At 49.3% G+C, this 21,184-nt stretch overlaps 1 protein-coding gene across 1 annotated transcript in view; it reads right to left on the bottom strand.

Moving 5' to 3' along the window:
• Positions 1-19,016, bottom strand: part of EVA1A (eva-1 homolog A, regulator of programmed cell death) — a gene marked incomplete at its 5' end in the record, with an annotated part of 48,895 nt that extends 29,879 nt beyond the window's left edge. The window contains one exon of the mRNA XM_055312164.1: positions 18,752-19,016. Within this exon, the coding sequence (XP_055168139.1) occupies positions 18,752-19,016 (265 nt within the window). The remainder of the gene's footprint in view (positions 1-18,751) is intronic.
• Positions 19,017-21,184: the final 2,168 nt, after the last annotated feature.

The following is a 21,184-nucleotide window of genomic DNA, read 5'->3' as shown; positions in this document are numbered from 1 at the left end:
AAGAAAAAAACCCAGGAAGTTATCTTTAAAGATGAGCATTCAGCCTCTGGGTTCTGTGCATAAATGCCAGGGCCCTGGCACCAGCCTAGAGGCAGGGGTCTCTGTCCCAGGAGGGCCCATGTGAGTAAGAATATAAGAAAGAAGACAGGAATTTGAGGAGGAGATGAGCAAAGGCTGGTTCTGTTAGAAGCTAGAGATGGACACCATAGTTCTCATCATCAGCCCTAGGTCAGCCCATCAGGGGGTCAGTACTTACTGCCTCAAGTCAGATAAGCCTGGGTGCCAAATTGGGGTTGGTCCTAGCCAGGATGAGTGGCCTGACCTCAAAGGGGAGTCCAGAATGCTGAGACTGGACAAAGGGAAATGGGAGTCTCCACTTGGATTTCCAGAGATCTTTCCAGCCCAGCATGTCCTAAATTCGTTCTCCTACCCACTCGTTTCCTCTTTTTTCCACAGTGTTCATAATACCCTGAGCCTCTCAGTGACTCAGGTTCAGATTTGGGGGTTATCTTGAGCCCTTCCTCTCCTGTGCCCTGAAAACTCTCTCATATCCCTTCTGACTCTTCATGCTCTCAGCCACTTGCCTGACTCAGAAATGCCTCCCTTTTCTCCAACCTTCCCTCCCTGCAACATCATATCCTGGTGCCAGGCTGAGCCCTAGGAAACATTGTTCTTTTTTTTTTTTTTTTTTTTTGGAAACAGTGTTCTAATAATGCCACTCCTCTATCCCTAAATCATCACCTACAGGGTAAAATTCTTTCCAACACAGCCCTGTGCCCAAGCAAATGGAATCACTCCCTTCTTTGTATGCTTCCCAACCGGTTCTACCTCTGGGCTTCACTCTGCTGAATGTACTTCTCCATGTTATTGCATTTGAATCCTACCCATTCTTGAATATTGACGTCACATCACCTCTTGCAAGAACATTCTTTGATCCGCCCCTGCATACATAATCGCTCCCTCTTTCGGAATCCTGTAACCAATCTTTTGCATATAGTAAAAGTGTGTGTTTTTCATACTTTACAGTAAGCTATAAGCTCTTTGAAAAGAGGGGCCTTACATATTTTCCTTCATGGAGGAGGCACAGGAAGACCCAGGAACATTGAGTTTGACCAGACTGTAAGACATGTAAAGAAGTTTGGAGGAATACCGGTGGCAAGGAAGGCACACTGTGATCCTGGAGTAATAACTGCAGGTGTGCGGAGTCCTCAGCCCATGTGTGCCCTGACTGAGCGCACCAAATGTAGAGGGAAAGGCCCATGACTGACCTCTGGAGGAAACCAGCCTGCCAGTGTCCGCTGGAGAAAAAAGAGATGGACATGGGGACTGTCAGGTGCTGGTCAGACAGCTTCACAACATGTGAACCACACTGAGCATGAAAAGAATTCCAGCCCTGTTGGTCAGCCACACCAACATGTGCTTGAGTAATTCTGAGCAAATCCTGTGTGGCTTTGTCTTTAGAATTGCCAGTAGGGCCGGACAGGGTGGGAGACTTGTGGATCCTGGATGAAGGCCATTAAAAAAGGTGACCCACTTGCCATCTTATTGCTCAAGCAGAGACTTCGATCCACCACCAGAGGGGTTCCCCCAAGTCTAGTCTATCTGAGGCATCTACAAATGTGGGGACTCACAGAGGAGCACACAAATGGGAACAAGAAGCATTCCCAGTCATCTGACTGTGGTCTTTTTGGGCCTCCTGGCCCCAAGCTAACTTCTCAGTCCACTACTATTATTAAAACCAGAGCACTCAGTCATAAGGGTGGAGCTAAAACCCTGACAGCAGGGATTCTGGAAGTCCCGTTTAGTCCCTCAGGGAGGGGCAGGAAAGAGAAATGCGAGGTAAGGGGTGTGGGAGCCTTGCTTGGCAGGAATCCGTGTCAATCCTGGGGAGGCAGGCAGCTTCCACCCGAGACCTTCCTGATGGCTCTTCGCCAGGGGGAGCTAGTCCCACAGCCACACGCAACCTGCTCCGTGCCAAGTCAAGTCAACACAGACAAATGGTGAGCATCTGGAAGGTGAAAACCCCTGAGCTGGGCAGACATCTACCCGATTCTAACGAGGGGCTTCCCAAGCCAGCTCTGCAGCTTCCCTGAAACCACAACTGTCTTACACTTTACTCCAGTACACTAGAGCTCAACCTATCTGTTTCAGAGGTTCTAATGTTTGACTCAAATTACGTTTTTAAAAAATGTTTTTTAAACCACAAGCAGAGAGAGTCAAGCATGTGACATGCCAAATGTGAATGACCTGGAGACCCCATGAGCTACAGGTTAATATGCCCACTTCAGAATAAAGGTTCTCCTGCCAAAACCGTGCATATGTTTGAACACATGAAATGAGTTAGGAAAGCCACAATTCCAAAAATGTCTTTTAACAATTCAGACCCAAGCAAGTCTTCTCGTGCTGTAAAATCATACGTGCAAGAATGCTACCACCACTCCGGTTCACGTGTGCCATACTCCATGAAATACCAGGCAAGCCTCAGGGATATCCAGGGGGTGCGTGCTCCCATAAAGATATAATGGTAAACCGTGCAATAATGAGGAACCACACACAACATGCTGCACCGGGTATCACTGGTAGCTTTAGTGCTTGTTTTATTCTTAGACTGCTTGGCAGGTTTCTAAAATTCCAACTCAGCAATGTGGGGCCATGCTGTGACCATTCCTCCTATAGCTGATAAAGTGAAAGTGATAACTGAAGTTTGGGCTCAACATGCCAAATTAATCTTTTTCTCTTTCTTTGCTTCTTTCTCTCTCTCTCTCTCTCTCTCTCTCTCTCTCTCTCTCTCTGGCTGTGTTAAAGGTTTTAAGTGATACTAGAGAGAAACAGGCATTGAAGTTTCTGAAAATAATTTTAATAACATAATTTACAATTCATAATGACACAGTATGTTTGGGGGAAATATTTTCTGTCAAACAAAGATAGAAACTGGTTGACGAACTTGTTTATCTATTCCTTTCAATTCATCCTTTATAATGAAGGAATGCAAATTGTCAAGAGTGTTAGTGAGTCAACATTAAAACCAATTTTTTCCTATATTCCTCTTTCAAGGTTTGGGTCATTTTAATCAGAATAACCTGAATCTGCAAGGTATCCTGTTGGCTTTTTTAAAAACTATTTTATTTCTTCATGAGAGACACAGAGAAAGGCAGAGACACAAGCAGAGGGAGAAGAAGGCTCCCTGCAGGGAGCCTGATGCAGGACTCAATCCCAAGACCCCAGGATCACAACCTGAGCCAAAAGCAGACCACTGAACTCAACCACTGAGCCACCCTGGTGCCCCTGCAAGGTACCCTGTTTAAAAGTGTTATCACTTCCAGTGGCTGGCAGTCCCAATTTTCTCAAGGCCATACAGCTAGTACAAAATACAGGGATGCATCAATAGCAAGGATGTTCTGAGGCTGCAACCATCATCCCAAACCCTCCATTTCAAGATTTCATGTTCATTCACCATAACAGTCTCATTGTTTCTGTAAATCAACTGCACTTATAAGCTAGAATTATCACATTAAATAACATATACCGCAAACTATTGGCTTTTTTCTGTTTCACTCATTGCCATGGCCATGTAAGATTTCATTTAAAGAGTTTTAATGCTAAAAAAATTTTTTAAACCACTGTGCCTTTCCATACATAGGAGAAACCCAATACATTCAGTAGGAAAGGGTTAAAGAAACATCTTCTTGATCAGAAGGGCAGAAACTAGATGAGAGTTGGTGTGCTTCCTCAGTGCCTCAGGTACAAATGTGGAGCTCAAAAAAGATAGTTGAATTAATCAATGTAGCAGAAACGGTGCGTCCCTGGCTCCTAATATTGGGAGAGGGAGACATTTTGGAAAAAGAGACACAGAAAAGGCCATGGAGGCAGTTTTGCTTGTCTTAGCAGAACCATCTTCCTACAGGCAAGGAAACTGGCCTTTCTTTGTGGGAAGCCAAGCAGACCAGAGTGATGACAGTGAATGGGTAGCCACCTATGGACACTGACCATAGGGCCAGCAGAGCTGAGGTGTCCACACAAGGGAAAGAATGTCAGGAGCAGTGGAGATCTCCGGACTGGTGGTAGAAGAGAAATGGTGGCCAGATATATGACTTGGGGGTGGTGGGGCAGGGAGTCCAAAGGAAAAGTGCACCTGGAAGTGAGCAGAAGCAAAGCACAGACTAGAAATCATTTATTCATCCACTCACTCATTCATTGATTAAGCAACTAGTAACACAAGCATGGTACCAGAAGCTGCGGTAACAGAGATAAACATGCCTCATTCAGTGTCACTCTGGGGGAAGGGAGTATTGTTCCCAAAGGGGAGTAGAGGGAGCAAAGAGAGGATGGAGAAGAGGCAGCCCCAGACGTGAGTCTCAAAGAAGAAACAGGAATTAATCAAGTGGATAATAGCTGATGATGGGGAAAGGGGAGTACATGCCAACAGAGACAGCATTCATGTAGAAAAACGAGATTTGGAATGGAAATCTATATAGCTGGGGAACAGGAGGTGTGTCAAAAGAAATGGAGAACAAAGTGAAAGGAAAGAAACAGCAAGAGATGATGCTATTGAAGGTCCTGGTGTGCTCTGCTAGGGAGCTTGGACTCTTTCCTGTCAGCACCAGGGAGCCAAAGAAGATGCTATGCTGAGGACAGCAGAGTATTCAGAGTCTGCATGCACACTTCCCTTTGCAATTGTTTCACTCCATTTGCTTGGGTGGCCTCTCACAAGAACTCCCTGAGAACAGAAACTGTCCTTGTTTCACTTTTTTTCATCTTTACATTCTCAGAGCCTAGTGTCATGCCTGGAATACAACAGGAGCTCAACATTTACCTTATATGAACCAGTACATGAATGAGCAGAGGGCAAAGTAGGGAAAGGAGAGCCTAGGAGGACAAATGCAGTTGAGTATGGCCTGCAGAGCACTGCCAAGTGCAGAAGCTGAGAAGTCAGGACAAGAAACCATCTGAAATGTGATAAATGAGTAACAAGACACAGCAGCACATAGGGAAAGCAGACAGAAAAGATGACCACAGGTGAAAATACCCTGAAGCAGGATCGGTCACCTTGGCCTTAGGAAGTAGTGCTGAACTCCTGGGCTGTGGTATGGGTTGAATTGTGTATGTACCGTGCCATTTATTGGTGGGATATCATTTCTAAGGTAGGATTGCCTTTGGAGAAGGGTTAAGGGGCAATCGTAGGGGGCTTCATAAGGGAAGAAATATCAAAGAATAGGTAGAAATTTTCTATATGGAAAGGGGATAAAGGTGTTGTGGGTGAAGGGAGCCTGGAGATGTTGCGGGGCAGGAGGTGGGGGACAATAGTGAAGGTGAGCCAGGAAAACAGGAAAGGGCCAACTCACACAACACAGACTTTCTCTTGGAGGCAGTTCACTGGAGGAATGGTGAATTACTGAGGGGAGTGTTCCAAAACAAGTTACCGAGGGTCCAGTAAAAATTTTCTGTAAAAGACCAGGGCATAAATATTTTAAGCTTTGCAGGTCATCTAAACTACAGGTGCTACAACTACTCAGCTCTGCCAGCATAGTGCAAAAGCAGCCATAGACAGGACATAAACAAGTGAGCATGGCTCCATTCCAACAAAACTTTATATATAAAAACAGCAGTGGGCTGGATTTGCCTGTGAGCTCTAGTCTACCAATCCCTGCCCTGGAATGATAATTCCGGAATTATCACTCCAGGTGGCTCACTGGAGGTTGGACTGGAGGATGTGGAGAGAATGGAGGTAGGGAGGCTAGTAAGGAGCCATTGCTTTAATTCAAGGGAATTAAATGAAAGATCCTGGTGAATCTTGGTTCCAGGTGACATGCTCCAAGGCAAAAGTGACAGGACTGCATGACCAATTTGATGGGAACATGCCTCATTGTTTCTTTAATGCTCAGTGGACTAGGAAAAAAAAAACCCTAGACGTTCTGTGTGTGTGACTCAGAATCATGTGCATGTCCTACGAGGTCACCTGCTGGTCAGAAGGCACCATGCTAGGTGCATTACATAGATTACCTCATTGTGTTAAGCATAATTCTTAAGAATATTAAGTTGCATTTCCTATTTTGCAAACTGAAGTTTAGAAATACTAAGTTGTTTGCCCAGAGTTACATAGCTGGTACGTGGTGGAGCTGAGATTGAACCCGGGTCTAGTGTCAAAGCCTATGCCATTCCCAAATGTTGTCATCTCCCCTCCTTGCAGGGTGTGGCATGAAGTAACAGAAAGCCTCCCTTCTTTCTGTCCCTGTGAAGACCCATTCTACCATTTAAACTTCTCAATTAGCCTCTGGCTCGGCAAGGACCAGACGTGTGTTTCAGCTGCAGAAACTGGTAGGTGTGAGCTTATTCTTCTGTGTTTGACAGAGGACGGGCAGCAAAACTCAAACCCAGACTTACAACTTACAGCTCTAACCTGATGATTTGTGCACGTTACCATATGGAGAAGACAGTGTGGCATTAGCTTATGGATTAGGAAATCCGTGAATTTAAGTGCCTAGATTAAAATATTGTCTGATTCACCTCCTGACACACATACCCAGGAGATGTTTGTCAGATTGAGGTGACAGTATCAGCTAACGGAAAACCTATAGGTTTAAACCCTAGAGGTCAAAAATAAATAAATAAATAAAAATAATAAAAATAAAAAATAAAAAATAAACCTTAGAGGTCAAGGTTAGCCTCTGAAAGGACAAACCTGACAAGGTGTAGTCAAAGAGATCAATTCAGTTACCATCTCCATCAGGTTGTCTAGAAACCCTACTGATCATTAATTTAATATCAGTACAGATTCAGCTAGAGAAAGTCTCTGCGTTGAATATTTTAAATAGGGCTTTGGAGACAGAGAATGGAGATATCCAAGAACAACTGAATTATCTCGTGGGCAAAGCAATTCTTTAGTGAGACCTAGTGACCAGAATTGGGTCACATGTTAAGTGGAATGACAAAGAGACCACCGTGACTGACGTGCATCAATCGCATGACCCACACCAAGCTTGACTTCTCAGTGAATGATTCAACCCAAAGTGGGGCTCCTGCAGCAAGGAGGAGGGAGAAATGCCTTTTGGGGGAGATAAACACCGGAGTCTGCCACAAATGTTGATATGCTTTGACCACCAGCCTCTATTGCTTTGCTAGGGCTGCCATTACCAAGTACTGTACACACTGAATGGCTTAAAACAACAGGTATTTATTGTCTCACAGTTCTGGAGTTCAGAAAAGGTATCAGCAGGGCCATGTTCCTTCTGGAGCATCCAACCTTCTGGGCCATAGGAGTACCTGAAAGATCAGAGAGGCAGTATCCAGTATGTTCAGAAGGTAACAGCCTCGATGCCTTAGGTTCTTTCATTTGTATTTGACTTTTTAGTGAAATCATATTTTTTCATTTGTCCAATCATTTGCTTATTCAACAAACACCCTCATACTAAACTGTCTTCTCTCTCTCCCTGCTGAAGCACCCTGTTCTTTCCCAGTACAGGATTTACCAAAGTTTGTAATCATGCATTTCTTTGTGTTTCTATCTCTTGAATGTCTGTCCCCTAACAACTATGAGCTCTGAGAAGGTAGCAACTAAGACTGTTGGATTCACCACCACATTACCATCATGTAGCCTGGAGCCAGGGACATGGTAGTTGTTCAGTTTGTTGAATGAGCAAATGATTGGACAAATAAAAAAACAATGATTTCACTAATAAGTCACAAACAAATGAAGGAACCTAAGGCATCGAGGTTGTTACTTTCTGAACATGCTGGATACTGCCTCTCAGATCTTTCAGGTACTCCCATGGCCGAGAAGGTTGGATGGGCTAAAGCACCACTGATAGATAGCTCTGTGGATATTTGGAGCGTGTATACAAACCCTCATTCTTGGAATCAGTGTGGAACATGTACATGGCCTCCTCCCATATCAGTAAATTCAGATTCTGTGGAATTGGAATAAAGCCATATGCAGGATTATATCATTGAGTCCACGTTTGCACTGAACTATATAGTATCCTCACTGTACCCTCCTGAAAAAGGACCTCCTCTATTCCTTGTCTATTGAGGAAAGATGGGCAAGATTCCTGCAGCTTTTTCCCTCTTTCTTTAGGGACAGTGCCCTGTCTGTCCAACACAGCCATCCAGGCAAAGGGTAAGGGACCTGGGTGGAACAGGGTGGGGTAGGAGTTAGGCTGGAATGACCCTTCCCTGGATCACTCACACCATGTCCTCTAGTACCAAGGGAAACTTCAACATTGAAATGTGACTCTTGAAAGATGTACTGTTTCACTTTTCTCGAAATCTGAAGCTCAAGAGCAAGCACATAACTCAACTGAGTTGGGGAAAAAATACCCCAAGGCCATTTCCAGTGTGGCCTTTCTGATTCTGGACAGTATCTCTCTGGAAGCCCGATCCATAAAGGCCCTCTGTGAAGGTATGTGCATTTCTCTGAGATGTATCCAAGAAGAGCAAAGATGCCATTTCAACCAAGGCAAATTTATGAAGTTGGCAGCCAAACCTTAATTCTAGCCTTGAGCCTCTGGGATGTCAGCACTGTGAACTAAGGCAGAGCTGAATTTTTTGTTTAAGTCAAGCTTTTAACCCTCTGTGGTGTCTACCATCTAGTCTGAACAATGAAAGAATCCTATGAAAATACAGAGATTGTCTTTGGCTCTAGATCAATGTATCTTCTTAGGGCCTGTTGGACCTGTGCCCTTTAAGCCCAGTAACAAAGCTTTTATAAGGAAATGCCAGCCTTTTCCATTATTAAGAACTTCAGTGGCAATAGTCAAATCATCTAGGGTTGTTCTAAGTATAGAGTTCTCACCCCAGCAAATCACCTTATATTGCATCTTCCAAATCCAATAAGATCCAAGCAACTCTGTCTCCTTCTGTAGATTTACCTTCATCCCCATCTCCTTTCCCTCTGCTCAGAAGATCACGTGTCTCATGTCCATGTCAAAGTCGGTGCCCCTCCCCAGCCCCACACTGTGCTGAGCCCCTTCCTTCCTCTCTAGGCTTTGTGCCATCCACCGTCCTTACCACCCTGGTGTCTCCAGAGCAGACGCCAATTCCCTATGCATGACATGGAGCCCCAGCACGCTCTGCTCTCTTGAGAATATTTCAAAGACAAATCCAGTAGATAAAGTATAATATGTGAATCTGATATGATCTGAATTTAACACATGATGATTCACACAGGGCTTTGTGAAAAACATTTTCTCTACCCTCCCTAACCAAAATTAAAGATCTGAAACACCTATCAGGGGCTTCTTCAGTGATTTCCAACCACCCACATGGAAGCTGTCTAGAACATGGGAAAAAAATATTAAAAACCTGTGTGAAAAAGAAAAATGAACATGGAGATACTTCTCCCAGTGTGTATAGTGCATTTATGGCCATTCAGTGGGGCTCACTCAGGATCTGTCCCTCCCTTTGTATATGTTAACATGTTTTTCCATCTCTGAAACACTCCCTCTACCCAAAACCTCTCTTTTTACTTCCAAAGCCAAGCTTCTGGAAAGAATTGCCTCTACTTGGTATCACTGCCTCCTTACCTCACATCTGTTCCTTAACTCACCTCATCTTTCAGAGTCCCCTCACCAAGTCACCAATAGCTCCCTAATCCCAAAGCCATGGATATTTCACTTCTTTTCTTAGTGGATTTCCAAAACATTTGATGTTATGGATTCCTCCCTTCTAGACACTCTCCTCTCCCATGTTCCATTCTCCCACCTCCTCCTACCTCTCTGCCCAGTCCCTCCCTGTCTCCCATCACTTAGAGGCCACCCACCCTTGACAGCAGTCTGGTACAGATAGCACAGGTCCGGATCTGACTGTCTGGGCTAATATTCCAGGTCTATTACTTATTGCTACATGACCTCAGGCAAGTGACTTACTCCCTGTGCCTCCATTTAGTCATTTATAAAACAGGCAAAATAACAGTCTTCGCTGGCAATGGTTGTTGAGAGGAGTAAGACACACAGGATGCACTCAGGAAGCATTAGCCATTGAATTCCTCTTCCTATCCACTCTCTCACCTTGGGCAACTGAGCCATGACTTCATTACCTCTTGTTAAGTTTGCCCTAGAACCTTCTTTAAGACTTCTTTCCTGAATGTCAAACCTATAAACCATTTGCCCACTAGACATGTCTCCCTGGCCATCCCTAAGATGCTTCAGGTTCACTTTGCCTGAAACTGAGCCCATCATTTTTTCCTGAAAATGCTGCTCCCCTGCCCACCTCATCCTCTTCTCTCCCCCCTCCTCCTCCACCTCCTTCACCTCCTCCTCCTCACCATTAAGTCTCCTAATGAATAGCCTCATTATCTTTCCTCTGGTTGCCCAGAACAAAATCCCAGAGTCATCCTAGACTCCCGCCCTTCCCTTACTCCCCCGCGCAATCAGTCACCAAACTCTGTCAATTTTATTGCCAAAGTATTTCTTGAGCCTGTGCCCAATTCCCGCCTACCCCCCCAAGGCCAAGGTCTCTAGAGAGAATTTTCACCACTATAGTCACATACTGACTATGGATCAATCACATTAGCAGACACTTCACATACTTCATCTACATTGTGCTGAGCGCCATCCTTCCATGAGGGAGAAATCGGGAGTCCCTGTCTTCAGATGAGAAGACGGAGGCTCAGAGATGCTTAATAAAAAGCCTGCTACTCAAAGATGTTGTGGGGCAGGGATGTGAGACGGAGGTCTGTCTGACCCCAAACCTGGGGCTTTTACCACTCTTTAAGCCACAGTGGTCTCCTAACTGGTCTTCCTGCCCTAGCTTCTTCCTCTCCAACATCTACTCTCTAGCCAGACGGGTCTGTTTTTACAATGAAACACTGAGCCAGCCCATTCTCTGTGTAGGAGAGGAAACTCTGTGGTAGCTCCCCAGTGTATACAGAATAGAATCCGCATTTATTCAGCAGGACGCTTCCTGGTGTGATCCCTCTGCCCATTTACAGGTCGTCTCCCTCCTCCCCATCCACACTCTCTCCTCTGCTTCCTTGGAGCACCCTCTACATGCTCACTGGTCTGTGGGTACTTCCTCCTGGTCTGCCTGCCTGTGATGTCCTTCCCTTCTCATTGGCCTGGACCCCCCATCTCAGCCTCCCAGACACATGTACTCTCAGATTCACCTGCTACCCACACCGTGCATGGGCACACCTGCATGGGCTCACTTGCTCGGGCTGCCCCCCCACACTCAATGATTGCCTCTCACACAGAGCTGCAGTGCGACACAGCAGTCACTGAGGGGGCACCTGCTACATGCCTGGGCTCGTAGTAGCCTCCAGTGATCGGGAATCAACGGAACAAATGGCTTGCATTCACAGAACTTACTTCACTGAGGGAGACGGATAACAAAATGCTGTATTCCTATCTCTGAGCATCCTGTGTCCATGCTGGCTTGCTGAGCTTCTTGAGCAAAAAGAGTGTCTTGTCCTTCTCCATGTCCCCAGGGCCTGGGACTGCGCCTGGCACAAAAGGTGTCAGTACACACTAACAGCTCGAGCTGAGCAGACACACCAAAGCCACAAAGTGTGAGCACACAAGCCTATGTCCCCAGGGACACCCTTCCCTTTCACATGCACCTTTTCCAGACTCTAGATGTCCAAGTCATTTTTCTCCATATTTCTGCAAGATCCTCCTGGTGCACCCGGCTTTGACATGCAACAGGGTCTGATGCTGGAGAATTTCCAGGCCAGCCATCCCTGTTCCACATAACTGACCTGCTGAGAGAGGAAAGGACCAGGCCCACACAGCAGAAAAGTGGCAGTGCTGACTCTGCTTCCAGTGCTCATTCTGCCTCCCCACAGGCTTGCCAGCACATCTCACCATAGCAGGGAAGGGAGCTGCCATCAGAGGGTACTCAGCCAAGTGGCACAAGGGTTAGGAGCTTTGAGAAAATAATGAATGTGCCTCCCAGTAAGATACCCTTCCTACCCCCTCCCATGGGCCACTGTGGCCTGTCTTGTCCTGACAAGGTGAGTGAGTAAAAGGACAAGTCAGCTGTGTTTGTGGAGGTGCCCACAGGAAGACAGCTTTAGGCAGCCCTTTTGATCAGGGATCCCTGTGCAGAAACAAGATCCCCTGACATCTGCTCCCTGCAGCTACTGACCAATCGAATGACATGGGCAGGAGGGCGCAGGGCAAAGGGGAGAGGCTTCCGTTACAGCAGGTGTTTTGTAAAAAGCCTTCTTTCCCACATAAGTTTATGGTTATTTCTCTGCTAAGCAGCATTTCCACCTCCTCTCTCCTTAGAGGACAAAGTGCAAGCTGCCCGGATGATCAAAGAGGAGGCCAGAGGAGGAGAACAGAGGTGCTGATCCCCAGAGCAGAGAGCTTCCAACTGCTTCAAGCTCCCAACAAGGTAAGGCCTGGGACATCAGGTAGGGGAGAGGAAAGAAGGAAAAATGAGGAGAATGCAGCCATCCCCACCCCCAACTCAACGCCCTACATACCTGGATTTTGCTTCTTGCAAACTAGATTTCCTAAAAGCATCCTCAATGATAATATGACTGTCCCAAAACTGTCTGGGGCAGTGGTGAAAGGCTCAGAGTCCAGGGGCCTGATCAGACCCCAGGTCTGCCTGACAGCTGTGGTTGGGATCCTGATTCCTCCTCCAATACCCACCCCAGAAGGTGGTTGTAAGGAGCAATGAAAGCAAGTAAAGTCCTTAACACCCAATCTCGCACCTACCCCACGGGCTACTATTATAATCGCCGACTAGGCACTTTCCCTGGGGGATGATGCTCCTCAGAAGGGACCATCCTTCCCTCTGGCTCTGTTCCCCGACCCCATGATGGAGGCTGCCTCTGTACCCACGTCTTCTCTGGCATGGCACTAACACACTGCTGGGTTGGTTGGTTTTCTTGTCTATCTTTCCATTCAGGCATGAGCATCTTGAGGGTCGGGATGTGACTTTCATGCTAGGGCTTTCTTCATTCATCACTTAACTAAGTCTTTCCCATGCCAGGGACCCACTGAATGGTGAGTAGATGAGGGAAGTCTTGGGATGATCTTCAGAAACACCTATATCCACGGTCCAATCAGCAAGCATATGTACCCATCACCTGTGGTGAGCCTTCTGCGGAAAGCTTTGGGGTCAAACAGCAATGCAAATGTGAAGACACTTTGCACCCAGGCAATGTGGTAGCCCTGGCAGTTGACCTACTAGGCCACATGCTGGATTTTATGCAAAACAGAGCTGATCAACACTCCACCACCACTCCTCCCTCTCCTTCCTACCCCCCACACCCCACTCTAAGTCCAGAGAAACCTAGCAATTGTTTCAGACTTGGATGCTCTAAAGGTAACGTTTCGAAAGCCCAGCCTCAGGAGGGGCCATCCGCACAATTCATCAGCCAGGGCTTTGGAAAGGAAACAAAGCAATCCACTACCATCACTGCAGGTTTGTTTGTGACTGTGGTTTCTTTACTTACTGGAGGCAGTGTCCCTCCCACGGCCCCTGGGCTCTGGTCCCAATGCCCTGGAGGAGACAGGCCAGTAGAGACAGGAGCGAGAGTCATCATTCAAAGAGCTCAGTACACCTGAGCGGAAAGTGCCCACTGCATTGTCTCCCAACAAACAGGAACAGACTGCTGTACTGCTGAAACATTAGTCACACGCCCCACCCAAGGCCCATCACCAGTCCCCATCTTCACATATCTCCCCATAAGTCAGGCTTTGTACCACGTACACGCAGTTTCCCGTCGGTCACACCCAGGCTCCTCAGTCGTCCCAAACCCAGCAAGCTCCTAGTTCTCCATTAAGATGCAACTCCAACATCCTCTTCTCTCTGAAACCTCTCCTGACTCCTTGGTGGCTGGTGCCTTCCAGCCCCCAGTTCCCTGCTCGCATCTCTAACTGCACTTGACACATGTGTCCCTCACACATCACAGACTAAAACCATGCTGATAAGGACTGCGTCCTCTTCGTGTTCGTGTCTCTGGCACCCAGCACCAGTCACTTAGCCCACACGTATTCCAAACCCACCCTGACACTTCAAGATCCTGTTGGGGCCAGGCGGGAAGAGAAACTCCTCAAGATGGCGGATACCCCAAATGGCTGAGGTTCCTGTCACCACCTCCACCTGGGAAGCCAATGGACCAATGACCTGCTGACAGCTTGACGCAGACCCTTAGACCTCTCCTTTGGACTTACCCAACCGGACCCAATGCCCTTCAAACCCCAGAGGAGGAAGTCACCTTTGACTGACCGAATTGCAATCCTTCCTTTGCATAGTGAGGGTCACTCTGACTGGTTGGATTGCAATCCTTCCTTTGCATATGAGCCGACCAATAGGAAACCGTTCTGCCTTACAACGTTATGTAAACCCCCTGCCACCTTGTCTTGGCGCGACTTCCCCGACTCACTCTTCCCTTCCGTGAGTCGTGGAACCTCGCCCGAGGGTACCTGCAATAAAATCTGTTCTTGGACCCTCGCTTGCCTTGGCGGTCTCATTTCCATTTAGTTACCAAAAAACCTAACAGATCCCAACTAGGTTAGTCTAAACCAAATGCTCCTTACTGCACCAGATTTTCACCTAGAGGCAAACAGTGAAAGTAGATTTTCCCGGGAACACAACCCGGAGAACCTAACCAGGGTAAGGTATCTTTCTTTAGAACCAGACACCAAGCAGGAACCAGCTTCCTTAAGAATCTGCCTGCTGGTCAGTTAAGAGGTGCTACTCAAGATCGCAGCCAAGGTGTGACGTCAGAGACCTGAAGACCTGGCTCTGGCCTAGTTTATCTACTGGACCAGACCTTAAAAGCCTCAGTGAAAATGCAAGCGATGCCCCAAAGATCTTGGGTCTGACTTTTACTGCAGTCAATAGCACCCAGGGGAATCTGTTTCTCAGATCAGCCAGCCAGTCACCCAAGAGAGGGGATAACTCCAGGAGTCAGTAAGAGTGTGGTATCTGGAGGGGGAAGGCAGTGCTACAGGGAACCTGAGGGGTCTCTCATGTGTTGCTGGGCAGGGAGGTTCTCACCCTGCTCCATCCTCAGAAGCAACCTCATTGGGATCCCTGGGTGGCGCAGCGGTTTGGCGCCTGCCTTTGGCCCAGGGCACGATCCTGGAGACCAGGGATCAAGTCCCACGTCGGGCTCCCTGCATGGAGCCTGCTTCTCCCTCTGCCTGTGTCTCCGCCTCTCTCTCTCTCTCTGTGTGTGTGTGACTATCATAAATAAAGAAAAAATTTTAAAAAAAAGCAACCTCATTAGAGTATTTCTTGGACCCCTAACAAAACACCAGGCCTTGTGCATATACCAGGTAACCTCATCCCACTTAAGTCTGGGGGACAACCCGCCAAAACAAGCAAACTCAGGGACCATAGTTGTGTGGGTAAGGTGTGGATGAAGCCAGAATACACAAATGTGCAGGTATTTGTGAAAGGCCATCTGGCCTACAGAGCAAGTGGCCAAGGGAATAGGAAGGAAGGGGCTCAGCTTTCCAAGGCAGTGCTGCATTCAGGGAAGTAAAAGATTCCAAGTTCGGTGAAGTGATCACCTGTAAACCTAGTCTCCAATAGCACACATAACTCAAATAGGAGGTCAGTGACCGGTTCCAAACCTGGTTCTCCAAAATCCCATATGGGTCATTACATTCTCTTAGCAAGTTTTACCTGTAATATATAAACAGCCTTTGTAACGCTTGGAGAGAATGCTTGGTACTCTGCATCTGATCAAGGTGAGGTGGGAGACCCAGCTGGTGGCATTCACTCACCCACCGCACATTCACTGACTGGTTTCACCAATCAATTTCACTGATTTTCACTGATGGATTTCACCAAGCTAGGCGCACCCTGCAAGGGGCACGAGCTTGGAAAGGACCAAGCTGGAATCAGTCAGCTCCTGCCCCCAAGTCGGCACCTCTCTCCTCCAGGCAGGGGTACTGACTCCACTTAAGGCTCCATTTAGTATCAGGTTCACTGGTGCTGACCCAGCCCCGTGACAGAGGATTGACCCCAATGCACCGTCCCTCTGAGGCTGGGCTCTGGGCAAGGAGGAGAAGAAAAGAACAGGAGCTGTGAAAATCATGCACAGTCTTAGATCACAGGTGTGGTATAGGTGGGAAATGCGATGGCCTTCGGCTTTTAGTGATGCACACAACAAACTCTGGCTCATGTTTACTGAGACGTACTATATGTGGGGGATCGAGCTAAGCCCTCTACCTGCGTGCGTACGTGCGTGTGTGTGCACACACCACAGTCCAGATGTTTGTGTGAATCCTGGCCCTACCACCCACTAGCTGCGTGACTTTGGGCAAACTGCTTAGCCTCTCTCTGCCTCGTTTCTTTGTCGGGAAAACAGGGCAATATCGGTTCAAACTTTAAAGGGTCATTATGAGGATTAAATGAGGTTAAAACATAAAATGCTAAACTTGAACCATGTCCTGGCACGGAGTGGCAGTCGGTATTATCCCATCAGTTAGTTACTCCAGCCTGCCGAGGAGACGGACTATTTCTTCCTATCTTACCAATGAGGCTTTGAGAGGCCGAGTCAACTTGCTCAAGGTCCCAGAGTTAATAAGTGGCAGAGCTGGGATCTGAACGCAGGCGGCCTGGCTCCAAAGCCTGCAAGCTTCACCACCACCGTGAGTACGGCAGCGTGCGAGGTTCTGCGTACACAGAGACCAGCGTGGGGATGAGCAAGGGATCCCTATCCAGTAACCACTAGAGGGAAGATAGATGGAAAAAAAAGAGGCAGAGGAGGGCCAGAGCTGGGGCAGCAGAGAGCAACAGAATCGCTGCGGGAACTGAAGAATGCTACACTCCACGTACGCTCTCGGCTCAAAGAACCAAAGGACGATGAGGAATTTGCCAAGGAGGAGGAAGTACACTGCAAAAAGTCAGGACCTAGAATGCCAAAACAGTAAGTTGGGTGGTGTGGCGGCCACCTCAAGAGGTGAAATAAGGGGAGGCCGGGAAGGAAAGTCGAGGCCTAACCATGAACAGCCACGTGAGCCACGGCTGGAGGTGAGATGTTCCTCCGCATGACAGGGATTCTCACACCCTAATGTGTACAGGATCCGCCTCTGGTGCTTGTAAGACATGCGCAGGTTCCCGTCCCTTCGGTAAGCACTGGGGGGCCAACTGAGGGTATTAAGACAATGTCGTAGGTAGCCTGACCTGCTGTGGTTTTAACAACAGAATTCTGGCACTGGAATGAGAGGAGATCTAGGGACAGAGGCTGGTATAATCGTCCAAACTGGAGCAGATAAGAGGATGAGAGCTGGGAATAACAGCACTCTTCGTGAACTGATACATTACACCAGGGTTTCTCCACCTCACCACTACTGACATTTTGTGCTGGGTAATGCGTCGCTGTGGGGGGCTGCCCTGTGCCTTATAGGCTCTTCAGCAGCAGCCCTGGCCTCTGCCCGCCTGATGAATAGCATCCTCCCCCACTTACATGCTGACAGCCAAAAATGTTTCCAGACATTGCCAGATATCACTTGGGAAGCAAAAATGGAAACCCCAGTTGAGAACCACTTTGAATCCTCCCATCCCTACTCTACAGAGGAGGAACTCCAGTGGAAGAAAGGTACAGGAAGGCCTCAGCCAGATTCAAACCCTGGTGGTCGGGCTCCAGGGCCTGGGCTCTTAGGCGCCGAGCCTAACTGCCTTTCCCGGAAAGAGACTCAAGCCAGCTTTCTGGGGCAGAATTATATATATTTTTTGGAAGACCGGATGATGAGAAGAGGATGAAAGAGTGAGGTTCAAAGGTGAAACCTCAGTGCTTACTACTGAACCGTGAAGATAGTAGGTACTAAATAAATTTGAAAAGAATTAAGATGCATTTGCTCAAAACAGAAAAAGCCTGATTCTCCATGGTATGAACTGGCGAGAGATGATGGGTTTTGCTCACTCTGGGTTAAGGAACCCTCTACAGGGCTGGACATGGGGATGTGTCCAGCTGGTACCTGGATCCTGCTGGGGGGGGGGGGGCTTCCCAGCTATGTGGCCCTGGACACGTTACTTAACGTCTCTGTATCTCATTTTGCCCGTTTGTAAAATGGGGGTGGGAGTCCCTACTCAGAGGCTTGATTTGAGAAGTTAGGCAGTTAACACGCACAAAATGGCAAGCCAGAACGCTGTGGCTGGCCCTCCTCTCCTTCCAGGAGCCATCCTCCTTACCTCCCCGCCGCGCTCCCCCCCCCCCCCGCCCCTTCCAATCGGAGCGGCCAGGAGACTCGGCTCCCTCTGCACCAGCAGAGCGTCCCACTGAGGCTTTAGGGGGCGCCAACGGCCTTTCCACTCCCCAGTGCGCTCCGAGGTCGGGGTCCTGGGGGTCGCCAAAGGCGCACGGCGACCTGGGTGCCTCCAAAAGGAGCGAGCTCCGCGAGTTTAAGGCGCGCCACAGCGCGTTCGGGCAGGTGGGCGCCGGGCAGGCCCAGGGTCCGAGCGCGTCTCCGGGCGGGCCGGCCCGCTCCGCCCCAGCGCCCGAGGGAGCGGGACAGAAGCGCCGAGATTCCGGGAGGACCCGCTCTCCCGAGCCAGGCTGCCGAGGCAGAGAGCTCAGAGTTCGGGGATCGAGCCAAAAAGAAGCTGGGAGCGGGGGAAGCAAGGAAAATAGGAGGAAGAGGAGGCAAAAAAGAAAGCGCCGGGAAGCAGAGCTCCCGGGGGGCCCAGCCTGCAACACCTGGGCGGGGGGTCGGGAACAAAGCAGCGGCTTCAGGTCAGAGGTGCTCCGGGTGCTTCCGAAGAGGGGGCGCTCGGGGGAGGCCCAGGACGGCTGCGGATGCCCGGCGCCCCTGCGCCCCGGGGCGCGCTCTCGGGGGCCTCTTACCTTCTCCGGGGCCGCCGGGGCCGCGGCGCGCACTTCCGGGGGCTGCGCTCGGGGCGCGCGGGGCCGAGCTGGGGGACCCGAGCGACCTCGGAGGGGAGGAGGCGGCGGGGAGGCGCCCGCGGCTCGGGCCGGCTCGGACGCCTCGGAGGGGATCCCGGGGGGAGCCGCCAGGGCTGGCGCGGGGTGCGGGCGCGGGCGCGGGGCGCGGGGTGCTGGCCTCAGCGCTCGCGGGCGGCCGCACGGAGCCCCGCAGACGCCGGAGGAGCCCGAGTCAGTGGGAGGAAAAGGTTGTCTCATTTCCTTCGGTCTCCCCCCGCCTCCCCCGCTCGGCTCCGGACCTGCCCTCCCTCTCCCCCGCCCCCTTCCCCAAGCCCGCTGCCCCTGTGGGCGCTGGAGAGACGCGGATCCTGAAGGGCTGCGGCTTGCGGCGCCTCCTCCACGCCGAGTCGGTTCGCGCTCCCCAACTCCCCTGCCGGCCGGCCGGCCCTCTGCAGCGCCCCGGAAGGTTCCCCACCAGCCGTCTCCACCCTGTCCCGGAGCTCTAGCTGGGGACGAGTCCGGGTTTGAAAGCAGACCTCCACGCTCCCGCCGGCGTCCATCCTCTCATTCCGGTCCCATCGCCGGCTTTGAGCCCCTGTTAAGGCACCCAACGCGGACAGAAGTACTATGTTAAATTTGATTGGCGCTTTTTTTTCCCCCAGTGGGGGGGCGTTTAAATATTTTTTTTCTTTATTTATTTATGATAGTCACAGAGAGAGAGAGAGAGAGAGAGAGAGAGAGAGCGAGAGAGGCAGACACAGGCAGAGGGAGAAGCAGGCTCCATGCACCGGGAGCCCAACGTGGGATTCGATCCCGGGTCGCCAGGATCGCGCCCTGGGCCAAAGGCAGGCGCCAAACCGCTGCGCCACCCAGGGATCCCGGTGGGGGTGTTTAAAGCCTGATGCATAACCTCGAAGGAATGTCCATTTTGATCAGAAGGAGAGCAGCTGAGGTCTTTGTTTGGCCTTGCTCTTTCAGAGTTGACGTTTTGTTTGTTAAATTCAGCAACTATTTATTGAGAGCCCGATAGGCGTTGAGCTGGGCCCTGGAAATGCAGAAATGAACCCGAAGGGCATGTTGTTCCTAGACAGTCGTGGTGGTGACGAGTGCAAGCAGAGAGGTGGTCCAGGGATGCTACAGTCTCTTACTTTAAGAGAGGTCAGGGATTGGAAGAGCATTCTGTGGAGTGAAAACAGCATGGGCAGAGGCAAGAAGGAATGAGAAAGCCCCCCCATCAGGAGGCCGTCTAGCCGAGATCATGGCCAGAGCTGGGAATGGTGGTGGGGAAACAGGAAAAGAGCCAATCCATCAAGAAAGGATGGGAGCCGCAGGGAACAGTGGGGTGGAATTGATAGGCCCTGGTAACCAAGAGCTGCTGTAGATGAGGAGAGAGGGTGAAAGAAAGAAGTAACTTCCAGACCTCAGGCTGGAGTAACTGGGGACCGACCAGTGGAGGAACAGAATCCAGGGTGCCTTCTGGCGCCAATACCCAAATGTGTTCCTGAGATTGGTTGTATTAACATCAACTGGGAGCTTATTAGAACTAGGGACTTTCCAGTTGACCTTGACCACTTGACCTCCTGAATCAGAATGTGCATTTTAACAAGATCGCCAGAGATTCAAATATGCAATAGAATTGTGGAAGCACTGCTCTCTAGACCACTGACTGTATACTGGAATGATCGTATATATTAGACTGCGAGGCCCCTAATGTATATTAGAAACACCTGAGGAGCATTAAAAATGAATATGAGGCCCCTGCTGCACCCCCACAAATGCTTATTTAATTGGTTTGCGGGTGGGGCTCCAACATTAGTATTTTTGATACGCTTTCCAGATGATCTAATACAGTCAGAGTGGAGAACCACTGTTCTAGACTTATTTGAGAGCTACTGCACTTAACCTTGAAATGCACTTCTTCAGAAAGGAAAAGAACACCCACGTGTAAATGAAAATATAAAGACTAGTTATCTCACTCTCACAAGGAGGCGGTTGGTCCGCTGGAAAGGGCCCTTGTATCCTAAACATATCAGGAGAGTAGATTCTAGCCTCAGATGGCCCTGAAATTACTCTCTGAACTTAGGCATGTACTCCCCTCTCAGGCACCTCTCAGGTGTCACTCTCCTTATCTGTGAAAGACACACCCGACTAACTCCAGATCCCACCCCCCAGCTTGCAAGGAGCCATGATCAGAGCTTCTCCTAACTCTCCAGCTTTATCAGCAGGCAGATGGAAAGCAGTGTTGACAAGTGGATTTTCCTGGTGGAATAGTATGTGTGTCCGTCCCATGCGCAGCCATCCATGCATGATCACAAGGGACCAGAGGATTGTGTGCCGAGCACAGGGCCACTCACATAACTGGTGCTCAATAAATGTGTGCCAAATATACAAATA

The sequence above is a fragment of the Nyctereutes procyonoides genome, unplaced genomic scaffold, assembly GCF_905146905.1.
Source record: "Nyctereutes procyonoides isolate TBG_1078 unplaced genomic scaffold, NYPRO_anot_genome, whole genome shotgun sequence".
Taxonomy (NCBI): Eukaryota; Metazoa; Chordata; class Mammalia; order Carnivora; family Canidae; genus Nyctereutes; species Nyctereutes procyonoides.
Note: the sequence above shows the minus strand (reverse complement) of the source record. Positions and strands in the feature narration are given on the sequence as shown.